Below are 14,349 nucleotides of genomic sequence, written 5' to 3'. Positions count from 1 at the left end.
AACTTTTGAACATAGTACCTGTGTCGTATAAGTTTAATGTAGATTGATCAAAACAATTTGTGTGTGACTACAGGAGATATTTCTGCAATGGTTAGTTATTAGGATAAATCTTGATTTGGAACTTAAATCCAAGGTGGAAGTATTTTTTAAGAATATAAGACAAGTCTATTAATTGTATAATTTACCAGGAAACACTGTGCTAAAAAGCTAAAAATGAAACATGTGGATGTAGTAATAACACATGTATGCTGGATATTCTTCTGTGGCTTCAAAAGAGATTATTGCTTTGCTGGGTGAATTTGATGCACAGTAGAGTAGTTGCCTCTACTTCCTGGAATTTAAGGGGCTTAGTTGGATGTGGTGCTGTCACATGTTGGGTTACCCTAGAAGTGGATTTTAAAGATGGAGATTAGTGTACAGATAATTTATTAAGGGGTGGTCTCAGCATCAACACCTATGAGGGAAAGGAAAGGAGGCAGGGCTAGGTAAAGGGAGAAGTTGGGCTGATGTAAAGTCACCATAAGGCTTCGGCTTTACCCCATGGGATGCTCTGAAGCTGGGATGGCCATTCAGAATTGTCCTCAGTTAGGGTGAGAAAACCAGGTCTAGCCCAGTGTTTACTAGTCATTGGATGCCAGCTGCCTTGGGAAGGGAGCATAACCTTGGATGAGGTAGCTCTCTTCAGCCTAGGTAATTCCTAAAGAGCAACCTGGAAATAAATATTTTAGTGTTGAAGGGAAAATCTGGGTGACGCAGCATAGCATTCATGACAGGTGCTAAAGAGATCTTTTTGAACTGTTGAAAGAATTAAACTTACGTCATCTATGGGAAAAACCCCTGCCTCAGCTCAAAGACTTGACCTCTGTGGTGAATATGACAACTCATGTAAACACTCTGAATCTCTCTACAAATGCAGTAAGTAAATGAATGTAAATTTAAATTCACATGTTCTTAGGGAAGTTGTTTCTTTGGGAAACTCATTTAGCAGGGACTAATCTGACTCACTTTTCTATGCTGAAACTGATTCCCAGAGATGGAAGTGATTACCTGAGCTACATACTCAAAGTTTTAGACTTGAAGATGGAATTCTTAAGAATATGTTTTCTGATTTCCAACGTTATAATAGTGAAAAATATTGTTTATTTTGCCTTTCTCAATTAATATTACTAATGTGAATAAAGAACTACAAATTGACCTTCACTATACTGTGGTACTAAATTCTAATTAGACAAATATGGAATATCAGATGTAGTAGACATTTACTGCTTTTGGTCAGTCATCACTCATTCATCTACTTTCTTATTGATAACATTATCCAAATTTCCATTTAGGTATCTACTTCTTCCCTATCAGTATGCATGGACATTGACATATTGATGTAGAAGAAAAAGTTTCAGTTTTCTGTTTCCAAATCAAGAAGATAATCAGTTTCAAAAGGAAAATTTGATAAATTAAGTGTTTATATTTTTAGATTTCAAATTTAAAATATAGCTTCTATTTTTTACAGGTTTGTACTATGTTAGCATGCTTGTACAATCATTCAGTTAATAATAAAGCTTGATTACATATCTCGCAGGTTTTTGTTTTAACATCTTTATTGGAGTATAATTGCTTTACAATGGTGTGTTAGTTTCTGCTGTATAACAAAGTGAATCAGCTATACGTATACATACATCCCCATATCTCCTCCCTCTTGCATCTCCCTCCCACCCTACCTGTCCCACTCCTCTAGGTGGGCACAAAGCACTGAGATGAGCTCCCTGTGCTATGCAGCTGTTTCCCACTAGCTATCTGTTTTACATTAGGTAGTCTGTATATGTTATATGTCCATGCCAATCTCTCACTTCATCCCAGCTTCCCCTTCCCCTCCCCGAGTCCTCCAGTCCATTCTCTACATCTGCATCTTTATTCCTGTCCCGCCCCTAGGTTCTTCAAAGTGATGTTTGTTTGTTTTTTTAGATTCCATATATATGTGTTAGCATATGGTATTTTTTTTTCTCTTTCTGACTTACTTCACTCTGTATGACACACTCTAGGTCTATCCACCTCAATACAAATAACTCAATTTTGTTTCTTTTTATGGCTGAGTAATATTCCATTATATATATGTACCACATCTTCTTTATCCATTTATCTGTCAGTGGGCAGTTAGGTTGCTTCCATGTCCTGGCTATTGTAAATAGTGCTGCAGTGAACATTGTGGTACGTGACACTTTTTTATTTGAACATTGTGGTACATGACTTTTTTTTTTTTTTTTTGCGGTATGCGGGCCTCTCACTGCTGTGCTCTCTCCCGTTGCGGAGCACAGGCTCCGGATGTGCAGGCTCAGCGGCCATGGCTCATGGGCCCAGCTGCTCCGCGGCACATTGGATCCTCCAGGACCAGGGCACGAAACCATGTCCCCTGCATCAGCAGGCGGACTCTCAACCACTGCGCCACCAGGGAAGCCCTACATGACTCTTTTTGAATTATGGTTTTCTCAGGTTATATGCCCAGGAGTGGGATTGCTGGATCATATGGTAGCTCTGTTTTCTGTTTTTTAAGGATCCTCCATACTGTTCTCCATAGTGGCTGTACCAGTTTACATTCCCACCAGCAGTGTAGGAGGGTTCCCTTTTAGGCACATCCTCTCCAGCATTTATTACTTGTAGACTTTTTGATGATGGCCATTTGGACTGGTGTGAGGTGATACCTCATTGTAGTTTTGATTTTCATTTTTCTAATAATTAGTGATGTTGAGCATCTTTTCATGTGGTTTTTAGCCATCTGTATGTTTTACTTGGAGAAATGTCTATTTAGATCTTCCACCCATTTTTTGATTGGGTAGTTTGTTTTTCTGATGTTGAGCTGTGTGAGCTGTTTGTATGTTTTGGAGATGAATCCCTTGTCAGTTGCTTTGTTTTCAAATATTTTCTCCCATTCTGAGGGTTGTCTTTTCGTTTTGTTTATGGTTTCCTTTGCTGTGCAAAAGCTTTTAAGTTTAATAAGATCACATTTGTTTATTTTTGTTTTTATTTTCATTACTCTAGGAGGTGGATCAAAAAAGATCTTGCTACTATTTATGTCAAAGAGTCTTCTGCCTATGTTTTCCTCTGAGAATTTTATACTATCCAGCCTTACATTTAGGTCTTTAATCCATTTTGATTTTATTTTTGTGTACGGTGTTAGCAAGTGTTCTAATTTCATTCTTTTACATATAGCTGTCCAGTTTTCCCAGCACCACTTATTGGAGAGACTGTCTTTTCTCCATTGTATATTCTTATCTCCTCTTTCATAGATTCGGTGACCATAAGTGCATGGATTTATTTCTGGACTTTTATCCTATTCCATTAATCTATATTTCTGTTTTTGTGCCAGTACCATACTGTCTTGATTACTGTAGCTTTGTAGTATAGTCTGAAGTCAGGGAGCCTGATTCCTCCAGCTCCGTTTTTCTTTCTTAAGATTGCTTTGGCTCTTTGGGGTCTTTTGTGTTTCCAATAAATTGTGAAATTTTTTGTTCTCTTTCTGTGAAAAATGCCATTGATAGTTTGATAGGGATTGCATTGAATCTGTAGATTGCTTTGGGTAGTAGAGTCATTTTCACAATGTTATTCTTCCAATCCAAGAACATGGTATATTTCTCCATCTGTGTCACCTTGATTTCTTTCATCAGTATCTTATAGTTTTCTGAGTACAGGTCTTTTGCCTCTTTAAGTACGTTTATTCATAGGTATTTTATTCTTTTTGTTGCAGTGGTAAATGGGGTTGTTTCCTTAATCTCTCTTTCTGATCTTTCACTGTTAGCATATAGGAATGCAAGAGATTTCTGTGTATGAGTTTTCTATTGTGAAACTTTACCAAATTCATTAATGAACTCTAGTAGTTTTCTAGTAGCATCTTTAGGATTTTTCTATGTATAGTATCACGTCATCTGCAAACAGTGACAGTTTTACTTCTTTTCCAATTTAGATTCCTTTTATTTCTTCTTCTTCTCTGATAGCCATGGCTAGGACTTCCAAAACTATGTTGAATAGAAGTGGCGAGAGTGGACCTCCGTATTACTGATCTTAGAGGAAATGCTTTCAGCTTTTTACCATTGAGTATTATGTTAGCTGTACGTTTGTCATATATGTCCTTTATGATGTTGAGGTGGGTTCCCTGTAAGCCCACTTTCTGGACAACACTATGAGATTAGAAATCAGTTACAGGAAAAACACCTGTGAAAAACCACAAACCCATGGAGGCTAACAATATGTTACTACGTATTCAATGGATCACTGAAGAAAGAAATCAAAGAGGATATCAAAGAATACCTAGAGACAAACAACAATGAAAACACAGCAATCCAAAACCTATAGGACACTGCAAAAGCAGTTCTAAGAGAGGAGTTTATAGCAATACAATCTTACTTCAAGAAACAAGAAAAATCTAAAATAAACCACCTATCTTCACACCTATAGCAACCAGAGAAAGAAGACAAACAAAACCCAAAGTTAGTAGAAGGAAAGAAATCATAAAGATCACAGCAGAAATAAATGAAATAGAGATGAAGACAATAACAGCAAAGATTAATGAAACTGAAAGCTGGTTCTTTGAGAAGATGAACAAAATTTATAAACCTTTAGCTGGACTCATCAAGAAAAAGAGGGAGAGGAATTAAATCAATAAAATTAGAAATGAAAAAGGAAATGTTATAACAGATACCACAGAAATACAAAGGATCATGAGAGATTACTACAAGCAACTATATGCCAATAAAATGGACAACCAGAAGAAATGGACAAATTCTTAGAAAGATACAACCGTCCAGGTCTGAGCCAGGAAGAAATAGAAAATATGAATAGACCAGTCACAAGTACTGAAATTGAAGCTGTGATTAAAAGTCTTAAAACAAACAAAAGTCCAAGACCAGATGGCTTCACAGGCGAATTCTATGAGACATTTATAGAAGAGTTAACACCTACTCTTCTGAAACTCTTGCAAAAATTTGCAGAGGAAGGAACACTCCCAAGCTCATTTTATGAGGCCACCATCACCCTGATACCAAAATGAGACAAAGATATCCCCAAAAAAGGAAATTACAGGCCAGTATCACTGATGAATAGAGATGCTAAAGTCCTCAACAAAATACTAGCACACTGAATCCAACAACACATTAAAAGGATCATACACCTTGATCAAGTGGGATAGGGATGCAAGGATTCGTCAGTATATGCAAATCAATCAATGTGATACACCACATTAACAAATTGAAGAATAAAAACCATATGATCATTTCAGTAGATGCAGAAAAGCTCAACACCGATTTATGATATTTTCATTTTTTAATTAAAATTTTTTTGAAGTTTTAAATTGTGGTAAAATACACAAAGCATAAAACATACCATGTTAACTATTTTTAAGTGTACAGTTCATCAGTGTTAAGTACATTCACATTGTTAAGTTTGTTACAATTAACATTCATAGTGTTAAGTATGTTAACCAAACTCCAGAGCTCTTTTCGTCTTGCACATTTAAAACTTTGCACCCATTAAGCAGCAAGTCCCTATTCTCCCCTTTCCCAGTCCCTGGCATACACCGTTCTACTTGCCATCTCTATTAATTTGACTACTGTAAGTACCTCATATTAGTGAGATCATACACTGTTTTTCCTTTTGTTACTATTTCATTTAGCATAGTGTCCTCAAGGTTCATCAGTGTTGTAGCATGTGTCAGAATTTCCTCCTTTTGAAAGGCTGAATAACATTCCACTGTGTGTATATACTGCATTGTTTAAAATCCATTCATCCATCGATGGAGACTTGTATTACTTGCACCTTTTGGCTATCGTGAATAATACTGCTATGCAAGTGGGTGTAAAAATATTTCTTTGAGACCCTGCGTTCAGTTATTTTGGGTTTATACCCAGAAGTAGAATTAGTAGATCATATGGAAATTCTGTTTTTAATTTTTTAAAGGAATCACCATACTGTTTTCCATAGTAGTTGCACCATTTTACATTCCCAGCAACAGTGCACAGGTTTCCAGTATTCCCACATTCTTGCCAACACTTGTTATTTTTTGTTTTTGTGACAGTAGCCATCCTAATGGGTGTGAGGTGTATCTCATTGTGGCTTTGATGTGCATTTCCCTAATGATTAGTGATGTCAAGTATTTCATGTGATTTTTGCCAGTTGTATAATCTTCTTTGGAAAAATGTCTATTCAAGCCCTTTGCCCATTTTTAAGTCAGTTGATTTTTCATTGTTGAGTTTTAGGGGTTCCTTATATATCTGGATATTAACTCTGTATCAGACGTATGATTTGCAAATATTTTCTCCCATTTCATAGGTTGCCTTTTCAACTCTGTTGATTGTGTTCTTTGATACACAAAATTTTAAAATTTTGATGTAGTCCAGTTTATTTTTACTTTTGTTACTTGTGCTTTTGGTGTCATATCAAAGAAATCATTGCCAAATCCAGTGTTGTAAAGATTTTTCCCTTATATTTTCTTCTAAAAGTTTTATATTTTAGCTCTTCCATTTAGGTCTTTGATCCGTTTGGAGTTCATTTTTGTATGTGGTGTAAGGTAAAAGTCCAATTTCATTCTTTTGCTTATGGATATCCAGTTGTCCCTGTACCGTTTATTGACAAGACGGTTTTTTTTCCTCCATGGAATGCTTTTGGCACCTTTGTCGAAAATCATTTGACCATATATGTGAGAATTTATTTCTAGACTCTCTTCTATTCCATTGGTGTATTTGTGTCTTTATGCCAGTACCACATTGTTTTGATTACTGTATCTTTGTAGTAAATTTTGATGTCATGAAGTATGAGTCCTCCAGCTTTGTTCTTCTGTTTCAGGATTGTTTTGGCTCTTCTGGGTACCTTGATATTCTGTTTTATTTTTAGGATGGAGTTTTTCATTTCTGCAAAAAATGTCAGTGGGATTTTCATAGGGATTGCATTACATCTGTAGATCACTTTGGGAGTATTGCCATCTTAACAATATTAAGTCTTCCAATCCATGAGTTGTTTGCATTTAAAATAATCATTATCTACTGGTATATTATTTGTGTAATAAGCATAAATACAGTTTTAAAGGAATTGTTGGCAGAGGGAATTGGTAAATTTCTTTTTCTTCTTTCAGTTTTATTGAGATATAATTGACATTCAGCACTGTATAAGTTTAAGCTATACAGCATAATGACTTGAGATGGTGGTCAAAAGGTAAAACTTCCAGTTATAAGATAAATAAATACTGGGGATATAATGTATATGTTGACTATAGTAAACAGTGCTGTATGGTGTATTTGAAAGTTGCTAAGAAAGTATAAAAGTTCTCATGAACAGGGACTGATAAATTTGTAATGTCAGTTTATGTATCTTCACTTTATGGATCTCATGTTCCAATATTTATAAACTGACATAAGTTTTGGAGAAAAAAGAACCAATTAGATATTAGTAGAGAAATGATTATCTGACTCTATGTGTTCATAAAAAGAAAATGTTCGTGGCTTGATAAATTAAACAAATTGAATTAACTTATTTATTGTTAACCAATAGGCTTATTTAGACATTTAATGCTATTAACTAAGCTCAGATATAGTTTTATCTTGTCTGTTTTGCTCATACTCAAACAAACTTTCACCTTGTTAATTAAAAATGTTATTTTATTCACACCACTTAAAATTGTGTCTCATTGAACAGAGAATCTCTTGGGTCTTATTTCCTGAAGATTATCTGTGAACATTTTAAGTCATCAGAAAATATTGGTAAAGCTCTACTGTTCCATGTTGAAGTGCTTTTACAAAGGAAGGAAGAATTGCTTGCCACGGAGAAGATTGAAGAAATCATTATAGGTCAGTAGGATTTCTGCAGGTGTTTTAGAAAGGTGTTAATATGCATGTAGTTCTAAGATGGAGGTCAGAACAGTAGCAAAATCCTCAGGTCAACAGATTTTTTCCTTTCTCTCACTTCCTTTTTTTTTCTCCTTAATACCCTTTGACGATAACAACTCACCTATCCAGATTCCACATATTTGGCAAGCTAGAATGAAAGCTAAACAAAGATAACAAAACATCAACAAAAACAGACAAACCTCTGAGCTTAAACCTCATGTGTAATGGAAAATTGTGAGATTATAAGCCTAATTTCATGTTTCAGTTTGATCTCAAATTAGCGGTGTACCTTCAGGCAAGTCAGTAATATCTCTGGATCTTTTTCCAACTATAAAATGAAGGTTGTGAACTACATTCCTACTTTTTAACTTCTTTTTAGCAGCAGCAGCAGCAGCAGCATCCTTTTGTGATGCATTTGTATATGAACCCTGCCCCCAATAAAATAGACTAGAGTTGCTGTGGTTAAAGCAGAGATGTAGAGCCAGATCTCAGCATTCCATTAATCCCCCATCTCTCTGTAGAACCCTATACCCTGAAGAACACAGAGAGTATGATCCCTTTATTAGAAAATTCTTGCCCTGATCTGTCTTTCCTACTCTATACATATATAGAGATATAACTGGAATGATAGTCACTAATGTTAACACTGGAATTTATTCTGAGTGGTGGCAGTTTAGGTGATTTATTGCTTTCTTTGTTTTTTACCAGATTGCTTGAATTTTTATAAGTATGTATCATGTTTTTATAAAAACAAAGTCATTGATTTTTTTAAAGGAAATCTTTTGACTAGATAATCTCTAAGAGTCTTTTGAACTCTAGATTCTATGAACTGTATTTTACTGATGACACCCTTCCTCCATATCCTCACTAAGAATCCAGTTATTTTTAGACCCAGTGTTGTTAAGCTTGGTTATCTGGTTTTCCAACCCTCAGCATTTTAATGGTAGCATATTATAAAGGGAGAAAGGACCTACAGGGAAATATACAGATAACCCAATCACAAGGGAGGGAAAAACCTTATAAATTGTATAAAACAATTTCAAGTATTTTAAAAAGTATAATAATCTGTACTACATAATAATTACTGAAGGCATCTTTATGATATACTATCAGTACAGTAAAATACAATAGTTGTTAGCGTTGACCTTGAATAGTCAAGCAAAAGTTAAATTGTGCCTCAGAAAACTAGAATGTATGTTTAGAAAAACATAATTCATAAAATATAATTTTTAGAAAAATTAAGAACTTTAAATGATTTAGACTTTTTAAAATAAAAAATTATTTTATGTTTAATGACAGTAAACTGCCAGGTAACTAGAAAACTTTGCTATCCAGAATAACTAATTTTCTAAGATTAAAGTTAACCTAAGTTATGTTGTTATATCTAATTATACACTTACACTTTCAAAGTATGATAATATTTTAACACACAAGCTTTATGTGGCTTTTTACTCTCATGTAAGTATTTTTAACTAAGTCATGGAACAGACTATGTCTGCTGAGGGGTCAGAGACTCTCAGTTTTCTAATCAAGACTTCCATGGAAATCGATAGTGCCAAAGGGGTGGGAGTGAAAGGGATATAGAATTCTATTATAGCTTAAACTTTACCTTAGTGTGTGATAATGTAAATGTCTAGACCAGAAACAATCAGACATGAGTTACAATTTAAAGTAATAGAGTTTATGTGTAAACGTGGTCTTAAAGTATTTTACAAAGGCTTTAAGGTATAATAGGCCTTTCTTGGGAACTTGATCTGATCTAGTTAGTACGTAATAGTATAAACACTTCTTATTAATGATTTCTAGCATTGCTGTCTGTTTATTGATAATAACATTAAGGCACCAGATGATGATCAAATTTGGAACTTAGAAAATACGTTAAAAAGAGACTAGGCTGGAAAACTATTACGATGGGCGAATTACAGTGATTCTAGCAAACTCTGATTGTATTGCATAATCAATTTTGCTAGTAAATCTAAAATTGATGATGAAAACCTGTCTGAATGTGATTGTGTTTGCCATTACTTAAAGATTATAGGTTCTGAAGAGCACAGTTAGTGCTCTTTATTTAATGTAATCGATCTTGATTCTTGTTTTTAGAACTTGGTTTTTTTTTTTTTTCAGGTCACCAAACAGGAAGACAACTGACAACAGAATTAGTAGGCTGTTTACACAACATTCTATGGAAAAAAGCTGCCCAAAGTTTTCAGGTTTGGGAATAATCTATTTTCATTCTTTATATTCTTTCTTCACCCCAACAAATAAAACAATGTATTCACTATAAAAATCATAGAGCATCAAGTACTTTAATAATCTCTTTCTGCTTAGGTACTGTCTATTTATTAAATATTTATAATGTAGAATTTTAATGTGCATTGGACAAGAATTTATTTAAAAATACTAAGATGTGGACTTCCCTGATGGCGCAGTGGTTAAGAATCCGCCTGCCAATGGAGGGGACATGGGTTTGATCCCTGGTCCAGGAAGATCCCACGTGCCGCGGAAGCAACTAAGCCCATGCTCCTCAACTACTGAGCCTGCACTCTAGAGCCCACAAGCCACAACTGCTGAGCCCACGTGCCTAGAGCCCGTGCTCTGCAACAAGAGAAGCCACCACAATGAGAAGCCCGCACACCACAATGAAGAATAGCCCCCACTAGCCGCAACTAGAGAAAGCCCACATGCAGCAACAAAGACTCACCGCAGCCAAAAATAAATAAAGTGACATTTATTTTTTTTAAAATAAACTAAAAATAAAGATACTAAGATGTGATTCATCCCCATTGGGAGTTTACAGTGTAGGGAAATGACATCACTGATATTAAGATATAGGAAAGTATAATTTATTTTAACATGAGGAGCAAGAAAGTCAGAGGGTTTTATTTCCTTTAAAAATTGAGGTATGGAGCACAGAGGATTTTTAGGGCAGTGAAAATACTTTGAATGATACTATAATGATGGACGCATGTCATTATCCATTTGTCTAAATCCATAGAATGTACAACACCAAGAGTGAACCCTAATGGAAGTTCATCAGTTGTAACAAATACACCATTTTGGTAGAGGATGTTGCTGATGGGGGAGGCTGTACATGTGTTGGGTCAGGAGGTATCTAGCATATATCTGTACATTCCTCTCACTTTTGCTGTGATCCCAAAACTGCTCTTAAAAAAAATCTTTTAAAAACATTGTGGTGTAATAAAAATACAAAAAAATGTAGTAATATTTTTTTCTTTATACAAAACAGTCCAGGTTTACTGTAGAAAATTTGAAACCACAGATAAGTTTTTTAAAGAGAATAGTTATTCTTAATCCAATCACTCTTAAAATTTTATATATTGCCTTCTAATCCATATGCATTTGTCTGTGTACGTAAGAAAGGACGTACTGTTTTAGTGGATTTCCACTTCCAACCAAAATGTAAGAGACCTGGTTGATGTCCTTGCCTGAATAACACATTGCTTCCTCTCCCTACCTCCAAAAAAACAAGACAAAATACATGAAAAAATGGTTTTCAAGACACTGGACATTAGGCAATGGAGAGTGATATCTGGTAGATAGGAAATAAACAAGGTGAGTACTGCAGTTGTTCAGCTTACTACCTTGAGTTTCCAGGCTGTAGCATAGGAATAGAAACTGAAGTGGACTATGACATAAATCACAGTAAGATCATTTTTGACCCACCTCCTAGAGAAATGGAAATAAAAATAAAAATAAACAAATAGGACCTAATGAAACTTAGAAGCTTTTGCATAGCAAAGGAAAGCATAAACAAGATGAAAAGACAACCCTTAGAATGGGAGAAAATATTTGCAAACGAAGCAACTGACAAAGGATTAATCTCCAAAATATACAAGCAGCTCATGCACCTCAATATCAAAAACACAAACAGCCCAATCCAAAAAGGGGCAGAAGACCTAAACAGACATTTCTCCAAAGAAGATGTACAGATTGCCAACAAATACATGAAAGGATGCTCAACATCACTAATCATTAGAGAAATGCCAATGGAAGCTACAATGAGGTATCACCTCACACCAGTCAGAATGGCCATCATCAAAAAATCTACAAACAATAAATGTTGGAGAGGGTGTGGAGAAAAGGGAACCCTCTTGGCACTGTTGGTGGGAATGTAAATTGATACAGCCACTATGGAGAACCGTATGGATGTTGCTTAAACTAAAAATAGAACTACCATTTGACCCAGCAATCCCACTCGAGGGCATATACGCTGAGAAAACCATAATTCAAAAAGAGTCATGTACCACAATGTTCGTTGCAGGTCTATTTACAATAGCCAGGACATGGAAACAACCTAAGTGTCCATTGACAGATGCATGGATAAAGAAGATATGGCTCATATATACAATGTAATATTACTCAGCCATAAAAAGAAAGTTGAGTTATTTGTAGTGAGGTGGATGGACCTGGAGTCTGTCATACAGAGTGATGTAAGTCAAAGAGAAAAACAAATACCATATGCTAACACATATATATGGAATCTTAAAAAAAAAAAGGTTCTGATGAACCTAGGGGCAGGAGAGGAATAAAGACACAGATGTAGAGAATGGACTTGAGGACATGGGAAGGGGGAAGGGTAAGCTGGGACGAAGCGAGAGAGTGGCATGGACATATATACATGACCAAATGTAAAATAGATAGCTAGTGGGAAGCAACCACATAGCACAGGGAGGTCAGCTGGGTGCTTTGTGAGATGACCTAGAGGGGTGGGATAGGGAGGGTGGGAGGGAGGCGCAAGAGGGAGGGGATATGGGGATATATGTATACATATAGCTGATTCACTTTGTTATACAGCAGAAACTAACCATTGTAAAGCAACTATACTCAAAGATGTTAAAAAAAAAAAAAAAAAAGGAAAGAAACTGAAGTGGATCCTAGCAGGCTTCCTAATTTGAGGAGTTGGAGCTGAGAGTCTGGGAAGACTGAGGTAGCTAGAATTCATAGGACAGAGTATCAGAGAGGAGAACAGAGCAAGAAGGAGAACTCCACAATCAGAGAATCCTTCTCATGTGTTTAGTGGAGTGCTGATCAAGATAATATGGGATGAAAATACCTAAAGCCAGATGAGTCACCATCTAAAAGTATTAGAACAGTGCCTGGCACTCACACAGGTCTGGGAATAGAACCTGTTCATACCAGCCAGACTGGAAAACTTCTAATTTATGGGGCATTGGGTAGAGAATTCAGAAAGGTCTTGTTTTGGTAGTGGGGAGTAATTAGTCCTAAACTGAGCACTGTTCCAGACCAACCTGAAAAATCATAAAAGTATGACCTGAAAGGATCAAATTGGTCCCAAGGAATTTAAGTGCTTGCCAGAGTAGAGGTCAAGGATATTTACCAGAATGCAGAACTATCCAGCACCCGACAAGGTAAAGTTTATAACGTCTGGCATCTGATAATAAATTACCGGGCTTCCCTGGTGGCACAGTGGTTGAGAGTCCACCTACCGATGCAGGGGACACGGGTTCATGCCCCTGTCTGGGAAGATCCCACATGCTGTGGAGCGGCTGGGCCCATGAGCCATGGCCGCTGAGCCTGTGTGTCCGGAGCCTGTGCTCCGCAATGGGAGAGGCTACAACAGTGAGAGGCCCGCATACTGCAAAATAAATAAATAAATAAATAAATTACCAAGCATAAAAACAGGCGGGAAAATACAACCTATAATGAAGAAAAGAAGCAACAATTGAAACTAACATAGAAGTTAATATTAGCAGAGGACATTAAAATAGCTCTTATAATTGTATTCTATATATTCAAAAAGTTAGGTAGAGACATGGAAGATATAAAAGACCCAAATCAAACTTCCAGAGATGAAAAGTATGTCTAGGATCAAAAATATACTGCATAGTATTAACATCAGATTAGACATTGCAGAAGGATGGATATGTTAATTGTGGTCGTCATTTCACAGTGTATACATATATCAAAACATCTTGTTTTATACATTAAGGTGCTGCAAAATAGAATGATGTTCTTATTTTCTTTTAGAGGATCTCTGTTTCTTTACTGAGCAAGTAAAAAATTATTTCAGAATTCCCTTCTCATATTGAATCTTTTTTTCTCTCATTTTCCAGTCTTGCAGGATAATTTTTTTAACTCCCACTTCCAAAACTGTAGAAGAATGTAATCTTAATTCTAAATAGTCAAAGGCAGTGTTATACCTCCTCAGCACAGTTGTTTCTAGTAGGGAGTGAGTTTTATTCCTTTTAGGTACTAATGACTCCTGTCTTTCATTGAAAAATGTGAAGTTTCTTGGTAGGGTACAGGGGACTCATCTTCGTTACCTTGGTGTGCATGAGCAATCTTAATTTTCTTATCTTAAAAAAAGTTATCCAGGTCATTTCTATTAGATTTTTTGTAATAGCTTCTTACTTTAAAGTGCCTCAAAAGTAAGAAAATATTTTTGTACAAAAACATAGCATTTAGGGCTTCCCTGGGGGCACAGTGGTTGAGAGTCCGCCTGCCG

At 35.8% G+C, this 14,349-nt stretch overlaps 1 protein-coding gene across 4 annotated transcripts in view; it reads left to right on the top strand.

Annotated features, from left to right (window-relative positions):
• TEX11 (testis expressed 11) overlaps positions 1-14,349 on the top strand; it is a 385,828-nt gene that overhangs the window by 212,094 nt on the left and 159,385 nt on the right. For all 4 annotated transcript variants that reach the window (XM_032620813.1, XM_032620814.1, XM_032620810.1 and 1 more), the window contains exons 14-15: positions 7,672-7,823; positions 9,987-10,072. In XM_032620813.1, the coding sequence (XP_032476704.1) occupies positions 7,672-7,823; positions 9,987-10,072 (238 nt within the window). The remainder of the gene's footprint in view (positions 1-7,671; positions 7,824-9,986; positions 10,073-14,349) is intronic.

Source organism: Phocoena sinus, chromosome X (assembly GCF_008692025.1).
Source record: "Phocoena sinus isolate mPhoSin1 chromosome X, mPhoSin1.pri, whole genome shotgun sequence".
Lineage (NCBI taxonomy): Eukaryota > Metazoa > Chordata > Mammalia > Artiodactyla > Phocoenidae > Phocoena > Phocoena sinus.
The sequence above is the reverse complement of the archived record's forward strand: the minus strand, read 5'-3'. Positions and strand labels throughout refer to the sequence as shown.